The 19,165-nt window shown below is 37.7% G+C and overlaps 1 protein-coding gene across 8 annotated transcripts in view; it reads right to left on the minus strand.

The window, feature by feature from the left end:
- The window catches only part of LOC114571718 (neurexin-1a), a 264,301-nt gene that overhangs the window by 29,511 nt on the left and 215,625 nt on the right, over positions 1-19,165 (minus strand). For 6 of the 8 annotated variants that reach the window (XM_028602857.1, XM_028602858.1, XM_028602856.1 and 3 more), the window contains 3 exons: positions 16,062-16,233; positions 9,435-9,524; positions 7,743-8,062 (listed from right to left, as the gene is read on the minus strand). In XM_028602857.1, the coding sequence (XP_028458658.1) occupies positions 7,743-8,062; positions 9,435-9,524; positions 16,062-16,233 (582 nt within the window). The remainder of the gene's footprint in view (positions 1-7,742; positions 8,063-9,434; positions 9,525-16,061; positions 16,234-19,165) is intronic. The other 2 variants (XM_028602863.1, XM_028602862.1) reach the window with 1 other exon arrangement.

Consider the following 19,165-nt stretch of genomic DNA (forward strand, 5'->3'; position numbering starts at 1 on the left):
TGAAATTCAGCACTATGAGCGGTGTGTATGAGTCACGATCACATGGCTGACACCAGCACAAACACAGATGGGATGGCTACACAATGAAAAAACAAAGTAATCCTATGCTTTTTATTCTGCAATAAAATCATCAGAAACATAAATCTTAGCTGCCAGCACTTCAGAATACAGTTCTGTCTTTCTTGTTAAATGCTTGCATTTGTTTTCCATTAGTTGATGGGAGAAGTGCCTTTTGACTAATTAAGTATATGCCTGTCAATCATAAAAAGACTTACTGTATTATTGTGAGCAGTCTGTGTGCTAATTTCCTTGGTCAAATTTAAATGAAGTGTAAGTAAAATGATGACCATCTCGCTGTTAAGACAGACACAAGATAAAAACCAAATGGCCTATCTTGTAAAATGACAAAGGTAGTTAGACAACTGGAATAGCAAGTTAGTAATGTAGACTCACTATCACAAACTGTCTCACAACTGAACAGCACTTGCCTACCAAGCGGAGCATTAAAAGGATGACGTCTGCCCCAGTGTCAATGACGTATATTGGAAACTTACTTTGTAAAACTCAGTGGAACACAAGGCATAACCTCAAACCTAGACTAAACTGCTTCTTGTTTGGGGTATGAAAAGCTCCCCGTTATGGCTCATTAATGTCCTGCCAGTCTGATCATACGTGAACTCAAACAGGCTCTAATACATCATCGAGAGAAAAATTGTTACGCAGAAAAAAATAGCTTTTCATAGCTGTCTACAGTACATCTTTACGATTTTTTGTTTTGAATTAGGATTATAGATCTTTGGTTTTCATTTCGAGTCAAAATTAAATCTATCCTTAAAATCAGACGTGCAATGTCAAAATATAACAGTAGATCTCATGCGCCTAAAACTAAAGACTAAATAATCCTTACACTCATACCCAAGTATCATATCATGTAGCACAATTAAAGAACCTGCACTGCATGTGTGCAGTTGGGTGATGAGTGCTTAATACTCAAGGTAAGTCTCAGATCTTAGTATTGATGCTTGCAGGATTAGTATTAAATCTCGGTTGTGCAGACTTAGTGCAGCCTGAGCTTGTAAAACAATAATCCCTACCATTATTAGGACAATCACAACAATGCCTAAAGGTAGTACCAGATACAATAAAGAGAAATAGTACATGGATGATTATAAAAGAAGTGAATCTGCAGACTGAGCTGTTATTGTATACTAAGTTGCAGAAGATTTTTCACCACAAGATTACTGTGACACTAAGTTTATTACAGTGTCTTTGTAAAAGCCTGCGAGGGAGGCGACAAGGTACCTAAACACTGCACTGAAGGTGTAGCAGTGCAGCATGTCAAATCTTCGATTATCCCTGTGAATTATAGAGAGGCCAGGTTTCTGCCCCTCGTCTCAGTGACCAAGACAAACAGAGTCACTACAAGCCAGTTTAGCCAGAACTGAACCATGTGCATTGAGTGCAAATGAAATGGCCCACCCAATGTGTTTTAAATGTCCCACACTTCCCCTAAACGACCATTACACCCACCTCACCTAGGGTTAATTTACGAATAGTGGGGCCAATTGGCTATGTGGTTGCAATGATGTGACATAGTGGCCATTCATTCTCCCCATTCATTCTCCCCAGGGACAGGCTATAATCTGCATCTCTTGAATTTTCACCAGCAACAAACTATAAAACAGAAATTGCACTCTGCAAAAAAGGTTATTAAAGAAACATGGCAAGGAAGAAATGCCAGATAAGGTCAAATATTAGTTGTGTTTAAGAAATACCATATTGGCCTGAATACAAGAAAATGCTTCTAATATGTTTGAAAAAGTGGCACATTAGCATGCTGATGTTAGCATTCATGTCAAAGTACCCCTGTGCCAACATACAATCTCACAGAGCCATTAGAATGGCTGTAGTCTCGTTTTATTGTTATATTAAAACCAAAAAAAGGTGACTATAGGTAGATTATAGCTATATACACTGACTTAAAAAAATATATAATAATTGTATGATGCTAGGAACACAAAATGTGGTGTGTGCTTTGCTAATATTCTATTTAAATAGAATATTAGCAAAGCACACCACAGTTTGTGTTCTACATACTGATACAAAAACACAGCCAAGGTTCTGTTACATTACTGAAATACTGCATGCTGTAAGATCTTATCATATGACATTTTTCTCTTGGAGGTTTCTGTCCTTGTGCCTCTCCATGATGCTTGAGCCAATACCAACTTTAGAGGATGTACCTGCTGACAGCACTGCTGGTGGATAGCAGCCTCATACTATGACCGGTTGTGAGATTTATATACTGTATGTGTGCTGGCCAGGGTTGATAATACAGAGCAATGCAGGTGAGGATCCATCACTGTCAAGCTCTTTCAATGTCTCTTCTAGATAGCAGGCTTTCGTCTTTTCTTTCCTTTTTTTTTGCTGGGAAGGTAACAGCTACATTGTATCTCTTATCCTTGAGTGGTTTTGATTAAGCATCATCTAGTGTTAAATGCTATCTTTCTGCAGTTTGACATTTTCCGTTATTTTGTCCACCAGCACTTCAAAAAGCTAAAATGACGCGTCACATTTTTGTGTTTGTTAACAGAACCATCTTAAAGGCCATCATTGGAAACTGTTTGGAAAAGGGCAGGCAGTTAAAACAAATACCTGGCAGGTGATTGGATGAACCATTGGTCTATCAAACTCTTGCTAGTCGGGAGAACTGCGAAAACATCTTTGCTCTTCTTTCAATAAAGAAAAGCTCTCTAGGTGTGATATAACTGATGCTATTGCAGCATCTACGCAAACCCCCTCAGGAGCCATCATTGCCTTTTGAACACATACCTAACAAATATATGAAAAAATGCAATGACTGCCATGTTTACACAACTTTGTTTTTTGAAAGAAATTGAGATATCACACTAAACTGATTAAAATATTTGGTTAGGGAGGAGACAGATTAACAAGAGCTAGGTCCCTATAATGCTGATAGTGGCGACCATCAGACCTGTGTGGGTTGGCATTTTGGGTTCAAAATTGACATCAGCAGATAGGGTAGTGTAGTGTATATTTCAAATTTGTCTCCAATTAGCACAAAAAAAGTTCACTTGGGCAAGCAATAATTTCCCCAAACAATAAATAAATGTAGAACAGTCGATAAGACAAGACAAGCGAGTAGCATTTCTTGGTGCATGTGTACAATAGCTGGTCCATTGTTTGTGCATGCATACACAAGTGCATTATGGTTTAATTAGATGTGACAAGGCACCGCTACAGAGAGCAGACACTTCATTAAGACATGACAGTAAGGCCCTTAGAGTAAGCTACCTCCCCTGCGCAGGACAGGAAGCACTCAGCAGAAAAAGCCACTGCAGAGATTATTTGACATGTACGAACCAAGTGTGGGGTTCAGGTCAGGAAACCTCAAGATATGATAAAAAGAAAGGTCACATCAGGCTAGGTCTAAGTAGTATTTACCATCTCTGTATTTGAGTGGGTTGTAAATCCTGGAATTGAATCAATCCCATAAGCAAAGGGGGAGTTCCAATAACTATTAATAACAATTCTGACTCATCAGCTTTTTCCCATGGTGCATTTCTTCCCTGATTAGACCAGTGTGCTCTAATATGATAATACTCTTTGTTGATAAAGCATGAGTGGACACCTACTGGTTTGAGTAGAATATATGCAATAGCATTATAACCCCAGTCAAGCATTTAAAGAACTTTTTCATAGTGCACCTGAGAAGGTAGAGTCCCCCCAGGACACTTCAAAATGATTATACTAATGATTATTAGGACTGACTCCACCCTCTAGGAGATGAGTGGCTAGTGCAAGAAGACATACCCTAAATCTACAGAGCCAGTTCCACTGAAATATTTAATTGTGCTGGTATTTTGACTATGTGTGCACAGTGAGACAGCAGTGTTTGCTGAAATTTTTTTTTTTAAATGTTTTTTTATATTGAAGGCATGTATTTAGAGTAATCAGATATCAGAGACTAGGGATTATGTGTACTCATAAGCAAGCTAATTTTTGAAGATTATTGTATCAAGCTCTGTTTCATTATTCTCTCACCATTGCAATCCTCCGGACATCAGTTTACTGACAATCTGTTAAAGAGACAAAGTTCAGTTATCTCTCGTTTTTTTGTCAATTACGGTGATCTAACAGTGTGGAGATGGAGGCCAACAGTCCTTTACAACCCTGTACATTTTTAAAGATTCACATTGCTAAGTATTCACAAAATTTTGCCCACTTTTGAGTGAAGAATTTGGTTGAATTCCTCTTGTAACTATGCCCAATCCACACATTCTGTTCTGTGTTTCTGGGTGCCTGGTGAATGTAAGTTCAATATTCAATCTCCCTTTAGCTCCCGTTTGGTCTCCACTAACTCCTGAGGGAAAAATCTGTCTCTTAAGCTGCCAAATGCTCCACTATAGTTCACCAGCTAGTCACAGTCGCTTATTGTTGTTTGAAACAGGCAGTGTCTGTGGGTTCGTCACTATGAGCAAAACATTTCCAAAAAATATGATTATAGGTGATTTAAATATTGATTGAAAGCAATAGGCACTTACAACAAGTGAATTTGCCTGGATTTATGTGTGCTGAGTTAACTCCAAAGTATCTTGACCATTACCTTTCATTGCTAGACAGGCCTATAAAAGGTCTCAGATTTATCTGAGACTGTCTATAATTTTCGGATCCAATTGCGCTCTTAGACAGCCTGATCAACATTTTCTGGAGGACCACTTTAACCAAGTTTTAATGGTTAAAGGCTGATAGTGCCGCCGTCAATGTTAGCCATTCCCTTTCCACTGGGGCCAGTTATACTAAAAATGTACGTGCCTCAGTAATGTCAAGCTCACAGGATATAAAAACAATTACTGTATTGCAATCAGTATTGAGACGGAACATCTGGACAATGATTAAAATGCTGCCTATTCAAGGGAAAGGACAGTGAATGCATTTTCCAGAGGCCAGACACAATGTTTTTCTAAGAGTAGTGTCCTGAGACAGTAATGTCCTACCGCGGGAGCTCTCCATGGGAAGGTCATCACGTTGAATCAAACTGAACGCATTGACATCTCCCAATGCTCATGTTTTTGCATGCCTCATTCATCTCTCTGCCTACATCACAGAGCAACTTTTTAATCCAATGACCTTTCTTTCTGTATGAATTCATTAGATATTACCTAGCCAACACAGTTATTAACACTATTCTCTTTTCTTCCAAGCCTTTAAATGCCACTTTACAAGGTAAGCTTGCCACATAACTTCACAGTACAACGTCTCTAAATTAATTTGGCCAAAATCATCGCAGTAGCACCACTAATCTGCCTGAAGCCGTACTGATACACCACATACTTAAAAAAAACCAAACAGGCACAAGTAGATTCTCAAAAAAAGAGGATCTTATATACAGTTCAAAAATGAATTGAACTGTATATTAGATTCTCAAAAAAAGAGGATCTAATATACAGGTCAAAAATTAATTGAACTGTATATTACACTGCTTAACATTTAAACCACTAGCTGTACACATGAATGCAACAAAGTAAATTGTAATTGATTAAAGTATTTAAGCATAAGGGCATAATATCAGATATCCAAACATCAGATCATATCTAAAGCAGAAAATGTGTTGTGTATATTAATAAATATCTCTGTAATACACTGCATTGCTAAATTGTCATGGTCATTAATATCACTTAATTTCTCCCCAGATGAAAAGGCCTGAAAAAGGCAGGCATCCATCTTATCAAGCCTGTTCCTTTCTGCCAATCTCTTGGTTCCTTGGTGGCAATTTATAACACCACATGGTGCTGGGATATAATTATAGTCTATTGTGTGATATTTCGCCTGCATTACATGCTCCTGCCACGGTTCAGGAACCATGCTGAGTCTGAAAGAAAACCATTCCACTGGATCAATATTTATGATTCTATTATTTGTCAGCATCTGCAGACCCTTACACAAACTGTTATAATGGTCAAAGAGAGAGAGGGAGTTAGGGGACAGCCATTAAAAAAACAAAAAAAAACTAGGTGCAAATTATCCTTGAGTTTGTCATTTCATAATATGAGCTGAAGGTTGAACAAGCTGCTAAATTGACAGAAAAGATTGATTTTGTTTTGCTTTGAATATAATTGATCTTTAAAAAAGCTCTACATAAAGCTTAAGCATGAATTCATAGATACATAAAGGTTTAAGGCTTTTTATGCTTTCATTCATTTTCATAAATATTAAATGTTTTTTATACTTTATTGTAGTGCTTTCATAGCCAGTCACATGTTATGTTTTTTCCCTTTGCACTTCAATTTTTTTACAATTTTATATTATTTAACAAAAAAGAAAAGAGAAGAAAAGAAAAACAAATTAAATGGTTTGGTCAACACAGCACTGCACTTCGAAGGCACTCAACATTTTTTTAACTGTTGTCTCAGTAAACCTGTAAAGGCAGAAAAAAGTTATACAATCTGTCATCAAAGAATTATTTGTGTATATTTTTCAATATGAAGTTAAACCCACTCCCTCCTGGAGATGCTAAAATCTTCCTTTAACCAATCCGATTAATCCAAAATGAGTTAAATCCAAAGTGAATTGAAACTATATTTATAAAAGCTGATTAACCCCCGATTCAAGGGTCATTTTAGTGTACAATTCTACTTAATTTAAGCTACTATGTATGCTTTTCCTGCAACTGACTCTCTGAATATTTGAAATTCTGACACACATTTTAACTCTGTGTGTATACTCTTAGTATCTTTATGGTTTCAATTATATATTACTTGCTTTCTATCAGGGTTTACTTGAAATATTCATATAATGTAAAATACCCATTATTTAAACACATATAAGTTTTGTGTTAATCAGCTTTGAATGCTATAACAGAGCAGCTTTGGCTCCATAACAATTAAAGCACATTTCTTAGTTCTCAGTCAGGTCATTTTTTGATTGGATTTTAGAGGCTGAACATTTCTTGGTTGCAGTGAAGCTTCTATTTTTACTTTGTATGAACACATGAAGCCATTTCCTACATTCTGACTATGCTCTTTGTTGTTCAGTGCCCAGGTATTCCTAGATCGTAATGAAGTTTGTTGCAAGCAAATTCCTGATGCAATGATATAATAAAGACATTTTTTGAATTAGCATTTACATTTTGAGAACTTTTGAGAAACAGTTACACTTGGATTAGGAATTTGATTCTTATATACACAAATAATTTCTAAATGGCATAATAATTAATTTGTATAGTGTTTTTTAATGTCTTCTGTTTTCGGCTGTGTGAGAATGGTCTGATCGCCATTTCACTAGACAGGACATACATTTTGTGTTGCATTGTTTAGTCACACATGGTGACATTTGAGAAGTAATATGCTCCTGTACATGCCGCACAGCTCATGCAGGGCAGATAAAGATGATGGAAGACCACTATGATGATTATCACTTTAACACACACACACACACACACACACACACACACACACACACACACACACACACACACCAGTGCCACATCTGATTGCACAGGGAGAAACGCTCCACAGTGTGCCTGTGGTCCCACTCCCAGTGGTGGAACAATGCACTTATTCCTATCAGTTTTTAGGTCAGAGGACTTGAGGAAAAGGAAAGACGTGACGAGACGTTATGAGATGTATTATATGAATCCAGGATGTGCTTAACGTCATGCTGTGCATTGTGAATATTTCAAAATGGATTAAGTTGACAGAATAATTTAGAGATGATCTTACCTGCTGAGGCTCTCGTGGTGTAGTCTGTTTGACTCGCCTGCTGGATGCCGTGGTGGTGGTGATCTCCATGATAGACGTGGACGTCTCCGAGCGATTGGCTGTGGTGCTCGACTGCGGTGTGATAGAGGAGGGCGACTCCCCCACAAGCCGCACGCTGCCCTGGATCCTAATGTTGGGATCCCCCTCCGCAGCCATGTTGAACACCTTCAAGCCATTATAGTAGAGGCCCGAAAGCTGTCCCTGAAAGGATCGACTCCGGTCTCGCTCCCAGCCCCCAATCTGTATAGTGGTTTGGCTGTTGAAGATTGTAAGCTGCCGCCCTGTGGGAAAACAATGTTACATATATACAAGAATGTTGGTCTGTGGACTCAGCCACTTTTACTGAACAGGAAAAAAAAAGACAGAGACACAGATTATTTGCCCAGTGGCTAATGAGACCAATAAATTACAGGTTGTAGAGGCAAACCCTGGTAATTTATTGCAGTAAAAATGATGAGATGCCTATGAAAAAAAAAAAAGTCAAATAAAAAAAGGATTTAGTGAATCAATGCAGCTTTGCTAAAAGGGCAGTCTAATCTAAAATAACAAGAAACAAGATTAATCATAAGTAGTAATGTTATGAGAATGCAATAGAGTTAACTACACAAAGATAGCATTATATTGAAAGTAACATAAAAGGACAATTTGCAGGAAATTGCTTGGGCAATAAGACAAATATATAAAACATTTGTCTAACAGAAGCTAAAAACATATTTCATTAGACTTTGTTTATGCTATTCTGGATTCTTCTGTCAAATTGTAGGAGTTACAAACTTGGTATAAAGCAAGCATGAAAAAAAGATACCTAAAATGGTTAGAGGCTGTGAGAATTGGACTTTTCTTGTGTGCAATCTCACAGGATGCAGGACACACTTCAGGAAATTTGAAACTATTCATCCTTTTAGCAAAAGCAACCAAGGAAAATAATACTTAGAACGGATATGGTTGGGCACATGGAAAACCCAAAAACATTTTATGACAGCACTTTCATAACGCAAAACAGAAAACAAAAAAACAAAAAGAAACATAAAAAATGATAGGGCTTATTTCACATTTTAAGTAAAAAATATGAATTTGTTATTGAACTATAAAAAACAAAGCATGCACTCAGTTTGTTTTATATTACAGTTCCTTGGTCTAATGCCCTATACATATTTACAATGTCTGTTAAAGGGACTCAGAATTCTGATGCCAATTCATATTGCACTCTATTTATCAGCTAGCAGTTTAATCACAACAGATCAAATGACACCAAGTACTGTACTGTACATGTTTCAAAAGTGTTTCAAATAACACTTAGCAACTAATGAATGATTAAACAAGAACTTTTAAATTTATCATTTAGATGTTTACAGTAATTTATAGACATTTTAACAATGCTGATATTACTTCAGTACGTGTATTTAAATTCATATTTACAGTCCCTTTAACCTTAAGTTGACAATAAACACGTATTAAAACAGCTGACATCTATAAAATAAATACATTATTATGAAAAGTATGAAACACTACAGACTAAATTTAACTCTTCAAATCATTTAGTTTTTAAAGTTTTACTGAACATTTATTTTTTAGGTTTATTATTTACAAAATAGTGCTACAACTTGGTTATGATCAAATTATTTTATTTAAAATTTTAATCAGTGATTTTACCTTTGTCGAGTAGCCATTCGTCAACTACTCGACCAAGTCGGTATGGGATTCGCTGTCTAGCAATCGCCAGGCGTTCGTTATCATTGTTGCCTTTAAAGTTTAAAGAGACATTTCAGTGGTTACAATCTGTAAGGTCAAAGGTTAAATGTTCATACTTAATGCTGGAGCTATACAACTGCACAACGTTTTTATAATTTAAAAAGTTTTGTATATTTAAAAAAACAATATTTACTAAAAACATTATTTGAACAACTCATTTCACTCCTTTTATTTTATTTTAGCCAACAAATTAGGCCTATATTAATTGAAAATAAGTGGACTAGCACGCAAACGTTTCATCTAGGTTAATAGAGCTATGTTATCAACCAACCCATATTACAAATGTATACATTTCCATTGCAACATCTTTACCCAAATCTTTTCCATGCCATTAGTCTTTCCCCTCTATATCTTTTTAACTGGCTTTTAAACTAGTTATATACATTTTCAAAAATAACATCATTTAAATGTATTGTTGAATCAACCTTTTATGGTTTAAAGGACAATTTAACGTAAACATATTACAAATGCCCACCCCATTTATAAATAGCCTAATTGACAAGAAATAATAAGCTAATTGCAATACAACAATTAACACAGTATACATTCAGAGCATCTGGTCAGAGAAAAGTCAGAAGACAATGTCAAAGTAGGTACATACACTGTAACATCTTAAATAAAATGGCTTTGACAAAAGCTATAAGTCATACAGAAGGAAAAGTCATGAATTTGACTGTCTAAATATTGCACATTGATGACATCGAAGTCAGAGGAAAAGTAGTTTCCCAAAAGTATTCAGAGAATAAGCCAAAAAAAAGTGTCAGGATACAGAAAGAGCAGCTACAGAAAAACTTCACTCCAAGATTGGCGGGGCACTTCAGCATTAATGAGGGCAAACTCTGCATCACCCTTTGTCAAGGCCAATAACCTCTCCAGAACAGAAGACTTTCAGTAAAGTGGCACTGTCTCGGAGTGCTTTTCCCCTGGTATTGTCTGCAGAGATTGAATTCAGTCAGCACCATTCTTCGGCAGATTGACAATGTTTGTCCCATCAACTATATTAATTCAGTTCTTGCAGATAAAAGATCCGGTAACTAACAATGACTCAGTGGAGAATAGCTTCGGAGGGGAAAGAGTCACAGAGAAATGAAGGAAAGGAGGTAACCTTGTAACAGATGCATAGTTGGTCTGATGAAAGGTCTTAGAGGTAAGAAGACGCATAAAAAGACATTTTTTAATCGCATCAGCTTGAATTACTGTAGAGGATCAGCTACCAGAAAAGGGTTTAAAGCTTTTCTATACAGCTCATGGAATTTGGCTGCAGCGGATTGTGCCCAGTTGGAACACAAAGGCTTGTGAAGGAGATTTAGTGGAACACTTCTTCCTCAACATTGACAGACAGTTCAGAAATTCTGCATTACAACAAAACCACCCAGGAACACTGTGTATGTTATTTGATGTCATTCTCTGAATGCAATTTAGTGAGCCACATTTCGAAAACAATGTCCAGTTATCTGATGTGATACTGCACATTCAGGACATATACTTAGTATACCATATTTCTATACCTTTTCCCCCCGTTAATCATGGAGCATCTTCTTGCTAAACAGAGTGCAACCAATTTATGTTGAAGGTGACGTCCATGTGCAGAAATGTCATCTTCAACATAAATTGGTCACAAGTTTACATGTAAGTGTATTCATGCTTACCCTGAATCATGATGGACAAGATTGGCAACATTCTATATCTTTGAAATTGTCAACAAATCCCATGAAAAGACCAAAAACAATGTTAGTCCACTCTATCCAGGCTGAGTCCCAAGACGTAAATCTTTAAGAACGGGTTACAATTGTAGAAAAGGCTTAATGATTTCCTCAAAAAGCTGGCCACTGTAGTTTTTAGTAAATGTCACTCAATCATGAGAAAATAGTACATTTGTTGGAGACTATTTTTAGTTTGGTGCTCTGGTGAGTTTTTTTTTGTGATTAACAATTTTGTATTTATTTTAACATACAAAACATACAATTTGCAACATGAACATATCCAAACCCCCCGTCACCACCCACCCACACAAAAAATAAAGAAAAGATGACACAGTAACTACAAAATTCAAGACCATACAACACAATAGTAACAAAATAGACAAACTATAGACACTCTGGTGAGTTTAAGAACATGTCACCCAGTGCAACGGTGTAGCTCATAGATTGTGTTGTGTTTTTGGACACAACACATGAATGGAGCTCTGTGGCCCAGAGGTGTAAATTATACCAGACAGATACAAAGGTAATACTTGCAGGAACAATGCATTGCTGTTTTTGGTAATTTCATGGGATTTGTTAACAAAAACAACATTATTGAACATCACCAGACATATTCCTTAAAACATTTTTTTATGGTTGCTTAGAATTCTTAGAAGTCATACGCAACTAAGAATTACTGAACAAAATATAAAATTTATTCTGTAGCTACAAAAATCACTAAGCTTCCTCCAGGTAGGTGGATGCGAAGCACACCAGCCTCCAGTTGCTTCCAGCTTATGTAACGTCTACCATACTGCCTGCTGTTGAACGCACACTGTATTTTACCTTATGCAAGGAGCTCTGCACCACCTAATTCTTATAAGCACCGTGCATGACGGAAGTATTACACACAAACAAATAATAAACAAGCAAGCAAGCGCACACACACAGCTGTACTTCCTTATATTTTGAATGTGTTAAATTAATGAATAATCCATGAATTGCTGTTGTCATGGAGCATTCATGGGCTTCATTAATTCCTGTCACCTCCATTTGTCAGTCATGGGGTGTTAGTTATGTCACCTCTCCGTTTTCTGCTACTGAGACACTTAATCTCAGGAGAGGTCAGCATCAAACCGGGCTCTGGAGAACAGTTAGCTTACAGCTGTTGGGAGGACGATGAGGACACATACGTTTAGACTGAAGAAGAGCAACACTCATTTCAATGTGTTGATGAAGAGGGCAAGGAAAGTACTAAAAGACAGTGTCAGATGGGCAGGCACACACACACACACACACACACACACACACACACACACACACACATTTATCCTCACCACCGCTGTGCCAAAATCCTTAACTTTTGTGCAAAAACATGCTCCATTTTCAAAGACCGTAAGCGCTTTATTCTTTCGGCTCTGCACCCCGTGGCACACCAAGTCTATCTATTTATACTGAGGTTAATTAAGTGTGGATATAATCAAGGTCTGATCGTGTATTGATCCCCACTATGGGACACCGGAGTGTTAAACAATGCTATCCCCTGGGCTTCGATGCAGCAGCAGAGCCCATTCATCCTGCCTGTGAGCGAAGCCTGTGACTGCTGCTCAGTGGTGATTTGGTTTGGTATGGGACAGCCTGGCTTATCTCCTCCGCCAGGCAGCAGCGATTCAGCTGAGCTGTCCCAACTGACCCGCTTTGCCCTCACTCACTTGTTTTCTTTTTATTAATAAAGTGGTCAGATAAGGTGGGAGCTTTATATCATTACAAGCCCTTGGACACTCGCCACATTAAATGAACAAATATGCAAATTCTTCTTCTGTTCATGAAGCCAGGAGAATTAAAAAAGGAGGAACCTACACAAATCTCACTAATATTTTGTATTATTCTGCTCCCTTTTTTCTACTCTGGCTGTAGCAGACATTGCACCAATTTTTAGGCATGCTCAGTAATGACTGCTTGCACAATGGGCTGAATAGGCTCATGGATAGAACAGAGAGGAAACCAGAGCAGATAGGACGGAGCTTTGATGGATAAAGCTAACCCTCCTCCTCTCATATCCCACAAATCAGACTCCACACCACAAGGTGGAAAAACAGGACAGAGGTTGAGATCCACAGAGGGGGCAGGGGTGGACAGATCGAGGTAAAAAGGACAGAAAAAGAGGGAACTGAGAGCTGAGGGGAGTGGAGGGAGAGCTCTGTAAGTGCACCACGCTCTGATTATAGTAAAAGAATAAGGCCAGAGACTTGTCCATTATCTTTGTGTGCAGCGAGTGTTAGGATCCGATAGGATACTGCGTCGTACCCTGCAGGCCTGGCAGCGCCATTGTGATGGTATTACTTCCATGGACAAGACTCGGGAGAAGGGGCTGATTTTTTGCTGCTGCCCAGCCTTTTGTATGCGCTGCAGAATGAAAGCGGGGCAAGAATAAAAGGAAAGAGAACCAAACTACAACAAATAGAAGGCTAGTACGTGTCTGCGTGTTTTGCATTTTTAGATACTAATAATTGTGCTAAAGACTTTTAATGGCCCATAAGTATGCAGTACGAGACTTTTTAATGAGATTACGAGGGCAGAAATATAGGCCCTGGTGAAGCAATTATTTCCTTGCTTTGAGAATGATCGCTCCCTCCCATATAATCCCCTACTCTCTGTCATTCTCACTCTCGCGCCATCATTTTTATCTTTGCTGTCTACTCTTATTATAATCACTGTTGTTCTGTGAGTGGCCTAAGAGTGGCTGAGGGCTGCTATTATGAGTGCGTTAGAGGCATACATGGATATTAATCAAACTACAGGCGAGCTGAGAGAATAATGGCTTTGTGTGCTGGGGGTGAAGGGAGGAACTGTGCAGTTATTGTGATTGGGTGTAATTAGTCTGCAACGAGCCTAATAAGGTTGCTGGACTTGGCATTGTCGCTGATGCATGATCGGTGGGGATGAGATTGGTCACTTCTCCCCTACAGTATACATAAGAGGAGTTTTGTTCCCTGACGACAACTTAACCAATATTAAATATACTGTGCTCTGTTTTTCATTGTCAAGAGCATGAAATAGTCAAATACATTATTAACTTTCCGAGCTACTGTATGTAATTGAGCTGAGTGATAGTGTTTTATCAAGTGGCTAATTTTATATTGAGCTGAAGCTCCTCTGTGTTTCCCTCTGCAGTATTAAAACCTTCAATAAGTGACACCTATATCCTTCATCTTTAGTGTTGCACCTTTGTGTATTAAAAACAGTTGTTTTAACCAACTTCATCCAGTTAAGGAACCACCCATCTGTATGTATCATAGGCGTCTTGGGGACTGTTTGAAGATTGAGATTGTAGCATCCAGGCATTTAACCCTGCTGTGCATTCTGCCATGTCCACAACATGTCAAAAGCCATTAGCTTCCTTTTCCACCTGAGGCAAGTAGCGAGGATTGCGTCCCAGTCATAAAAACCTCTTTCATTTGGATGAATGCACTGGTCATAGCTAAAAAGGTCACCAAACATTATGCAAAAGGGGAGAGACAGGTTGGATTTGTCTTCCGTTTGTCCTTCTGCCCAGTCATATCATGCTCACAATCTAACAGATGTTTTTGATTTAGAGCTGCAGTTTTTACTCTTGTGGAGTAAATGCTACACATGTTTGTGCAGTAATTTTGGTGTGTTGATAAAAGCATTACCGTACAGTCATACAATAGTCACACTCCTTTAATACTCTATAGGTTTTGTCAAAGCCTTTAAGCAGTTAAAAAGTTAACCATTTCAACAACACAAGCAGTGTTATTTAAATTATTCTTTAGAGCCATCATACTGCTAACATCTTGAAATTCTACAGAATCATACCAGTGTTGCTGAGTTGTTGTTTTTTCATTTCCAACAGTAGATTGCTTCATATTTTCACCGACAAATACGACACAGAGCTTGCATTTTCCAGAGACAAAGTTGAATCAATGGACGTTAGAAACTACCACTACACTATAAAAGAAAGTGCCAGTACAAGTATTCCAGCCATATAATGTGGAACCTATGACATATATTATACTTTTGCAATTACTAAATACTGATTACACAGGCCAGTAATAAGGAAATTCATCTTCCATAGTCATGTTAACTGTGTTTATGGAAAGTGCTACACAAATGAAAATGATTATTATTAGTAGTAACACTAATGACAAAGAAAATTAATATAAATGAGTAATTGTGGTGTATGCTGTGAAAATAATGTAAAAGTGCATTGTCATGGTTAAATGTAGCTGATCATCTGGTATCTAATTCTGAGTAAGCAACAGATTAATTCAGGTATTCATTTGGTTTGACTGTGTTATTACAGGTTGGTCTACCCCGTCACCTTAATTCACTCAATCTTCTGTATTGGCAGAGACATAAATATCGAACTGGCACACAATTACTTGCCACAGTAAAAGTGGTAATTTGTCTATTGATTTGACCTGACTGTGAGCACACTGTAGGTGGATTATTTATGTATATGGGGAATATAATGCAGACATGTAGACAGGGTGAGTGGTTGCCCTTTTATACAGTTTATATTTGGACTATGGGAGTGGTTAAGGGCAACCCATTTACATGGACCTGGGTTGCTTAACAGTATTAATTAATGTTTAGTGATAAACATCAGAGATGAGAAAAAAACTCAACAACACTTGTATTATTCGTAACAACTGCTGGAAACAGAAAAATAAAAAAGCAATTAAAGCACATGCCAAGTCAACATGAAAACATCCTAACATATAAGGCTGTCATAAGGCAAGACTAGTGGGCTTGATAATCTCTTGGTCAATTTAGCGCCTTTTAGCAATATCAGATTTAATTAAAGGCAAAGTGGGTGACTCACCTGTGGGGTAGCGCTCAATGACTGGCAGGTCATCCACCTGCAGAGTGGCATTACCCCCACTCCTCGTAAACTTCACTATATGGTACTTTCCGTCATTTACAAACTTTGATGTCTCCTCAATATTAATGTCATCGGTTCCAACATTAAATACAACAGCAATGTTTCCTTTTTCCTGAAAAGAGAAGAACACAGAAAAAAAAGCTTTTAGTGACATTAAACATTACGGTTATGAAATGCCCAGTGTTGATAAGGGGTAGCTGAAGGGAGGGCTTTCTAAGTTTTTTGGGGACAATAGAGGTGTCTCTTTAGTGATTGAACGTTATTTCACGTCTTTAGTCACTAGCAGGTACCATCTTCACTTTATTCTGCATCTTAATAAAGGTGTGAAGTAAAATGTGTTAAGAAATGGTAATGTGTCATATCAAGTGGCAGCGCTTAGTTAAAAAAAAAAAAGTATAGGGGGCCCTGGTAGCTCACCTGGTTGAGCATGCGCCCCATGTACTAAGGCTCAGTCCTTACTGCAGCGTCATACAGTCCCTAGGTCCATATACCCATTCATAATATCTATTTATTATATAGAGAGAAAACATCTATTTTTGAAACAAAAAAACCTTGTTTTGCTTGGGTTAATGATAAAATATATATTTCAATGTACAATAATTCTGGGAAGACAAGTCACTCAAATCAGAGGATAAAGGACAATGGTGATGTATTACAATTTAACTGCATAGATGACTTAAAAGGAATAACCATGATTGAATTATACAAGTATACAGCATTTATTCTGCATTAGCTAGACTGCACTTTTCATCGTTGGCAGCCAGCTTTAAGAAAGGAGCCATATGGTTATTGCGTTTTGGCCTGGAGCCCATTTTAAACAAGGGAAGGGTCCAGAGGAGGACCAGGGTTGGCACTAACATCCAACAGATTATGAACATACCGCAATCAGTGTTTTGAAACAATTAACAATTATAAGTTTTAATTTAAGTTTAATCAGAAAAGCCTTTCAATTGTGCACACTTTTTTACTCTTTAAAAGACTAATGATGAAAAAAGAAAACATGAAGAAATTGTACATTACGTCATTAGTTTTTCTCTGCGTGGCGTTGATGTGGCCCTATGGTATATACTCAACCCCTAGAGTATCATATATAGTAGTATATGCTCTCCTTGAGGAATGATTATCACTTTTTTTTTTTGCAATGTGAGCTATTATTCCAAGTGCACATAAGACCTGCTAGGATGACCATTACATAGATTACTATATAGTAGAGCCGGGACTTTAACGCATTAATTAAGATTAATTAATTACAGACTTTAATGCGTTAATTAATTACACAAAAAATAACACGTTAAACATTTTTTACGCATTTTAATCACACTTATTTTTGCACCGCGGGACGTTTCTCAATGGATGAGTTTCGGCGGACCGATTATACTGGAGCACCAACTAGCGTTCATGACTTCAGACATTTTATATATGTCAATGCTTCAGACAACAACAAACCACAGTGAACATGAACGAAGAAGCTGACGAGACCGCTTTGGTTGGCCCCGTGGATGGGAAATTTTGTTATAAAAAACGAACGGATGGAAGCGTCGATTAGAGCATGGTTGTGTGCAAGCTATGCAACAAGGAATTCGCATATCACCGCAGCACATTGAGCCTCAAGTATCACCTCAACGCAAAACATTTAGCAGCTAGCCCGACTCCGAGTACAAGGACCCACACCCAACCTACACTCCACCAGATGACTGGTTTAAGGACCAGGTTAACTAAGTCTGAATGTACTTGAAAGTATTGTGTTTTACTTAAAAAAACATAGTTTACAGAAGATCTACCTACCTATAGGCTACCTGAATTTCTGAAATGTACTATATTTCTAAATATGCTATTGCTACACTTAATGGCAAAAATTACACTGGTCTGCTGGACTTGGTTGAACAAAAATAAACAATATTGTGTTGCTTAAGCTTATGTATTCAGTCATTATTCAATGGTATACTAAAAATCCATGTGAAAAAAATTACTTCTCACTGTTCTCAGGTCAAATATTTATGCAATTAAAATGTGATTAATTTCGATTAATTAATTACAAAGCCTGTAATTGATTAGATTAATTTTTTTAATCGAGTCCTGGCCCTACTATATATGTGTATGTGTGTGTGTGTGTATAGAATGACAGCCATACTGACCATAAGTGTTGCTGTTAAATATGCCATTGCTCTTTTTAAAAACTTAAACATTTTAACAGCACAAAAAGGCATACTGTGCATTTTGTCCTTAATTGTTTTCATGACAGTTCAATAAATTATATAATTAGTGGGTAAGAGTATCCCCTTGCGATCCAGTGCTATGTACCTGTTCTGGCCTTATGTGTGATGCTGCCATGCCATCTGGTTCTTTAAAAGCGCAATCTTTTTTGGACTTCAGCCAATCATCACTCACTCATTCACTCACTCACTCACTCACTCACTCACTCACTCACTCACTCACTCACTCACTCACTCACTCACTCACTCACTCACTCACTCACTCACTCACTCACTCACTCACTCACTCACTCACTCACTCACTCACTCACTCACTCCACTCACTCACTCACTCACTCACTCACTCACTCACTCACTCACTCACTCACTCACTCACTCACTCACTCACACGTGCCTCCCATTCAAAATACTGTAGACACACCCTCATCATCAATTTAAATACCCTAAAGTAGCCTCAACGCTTGCAAAGAGGATATTACTGAATATGAGCAGTTTGTGTGAGACTGAATCAATAAACTACAGTGAATACGGACATCATTACACTGAGAGCATAAAAACATAAGCATGGACATTACTGTAAGAGAATGTTATAAAGGAAGGTTGAACCCAGCTTAGCCTCAGTCTCCTCAGATCCACATGCTGTGGTAATCTACTCTAATAAGCTTCTTTAACAGTAAATGATCGAAGTCTCTGAATCCTACTGCTTAATGCAGCTAAGATGAGTGCAAATGGTGGTGCAGCCTCTCTCCCTGCTTATGAGCTGCAGTGAAAGGAGCATCTGGTTGGAGGCTCAACCTACTATAGCATCGCAGCACTCTGCATGTCATTATC

Source organism: Perca flavescens, chromosome 17 (assembly GCF_004354835.1).
Source record: "Perca flavescens isolate YP-PL-M2 chromosome 17, PFLA_1.0, whole genome shotgun sequence".
Classification (NCBI taxonomy): domain Eukaryota; kingdom Metazoa; phylum Chordata; class Actinopteri; order Perciformes; family Percidae; genus Perca; species Perca flavescens.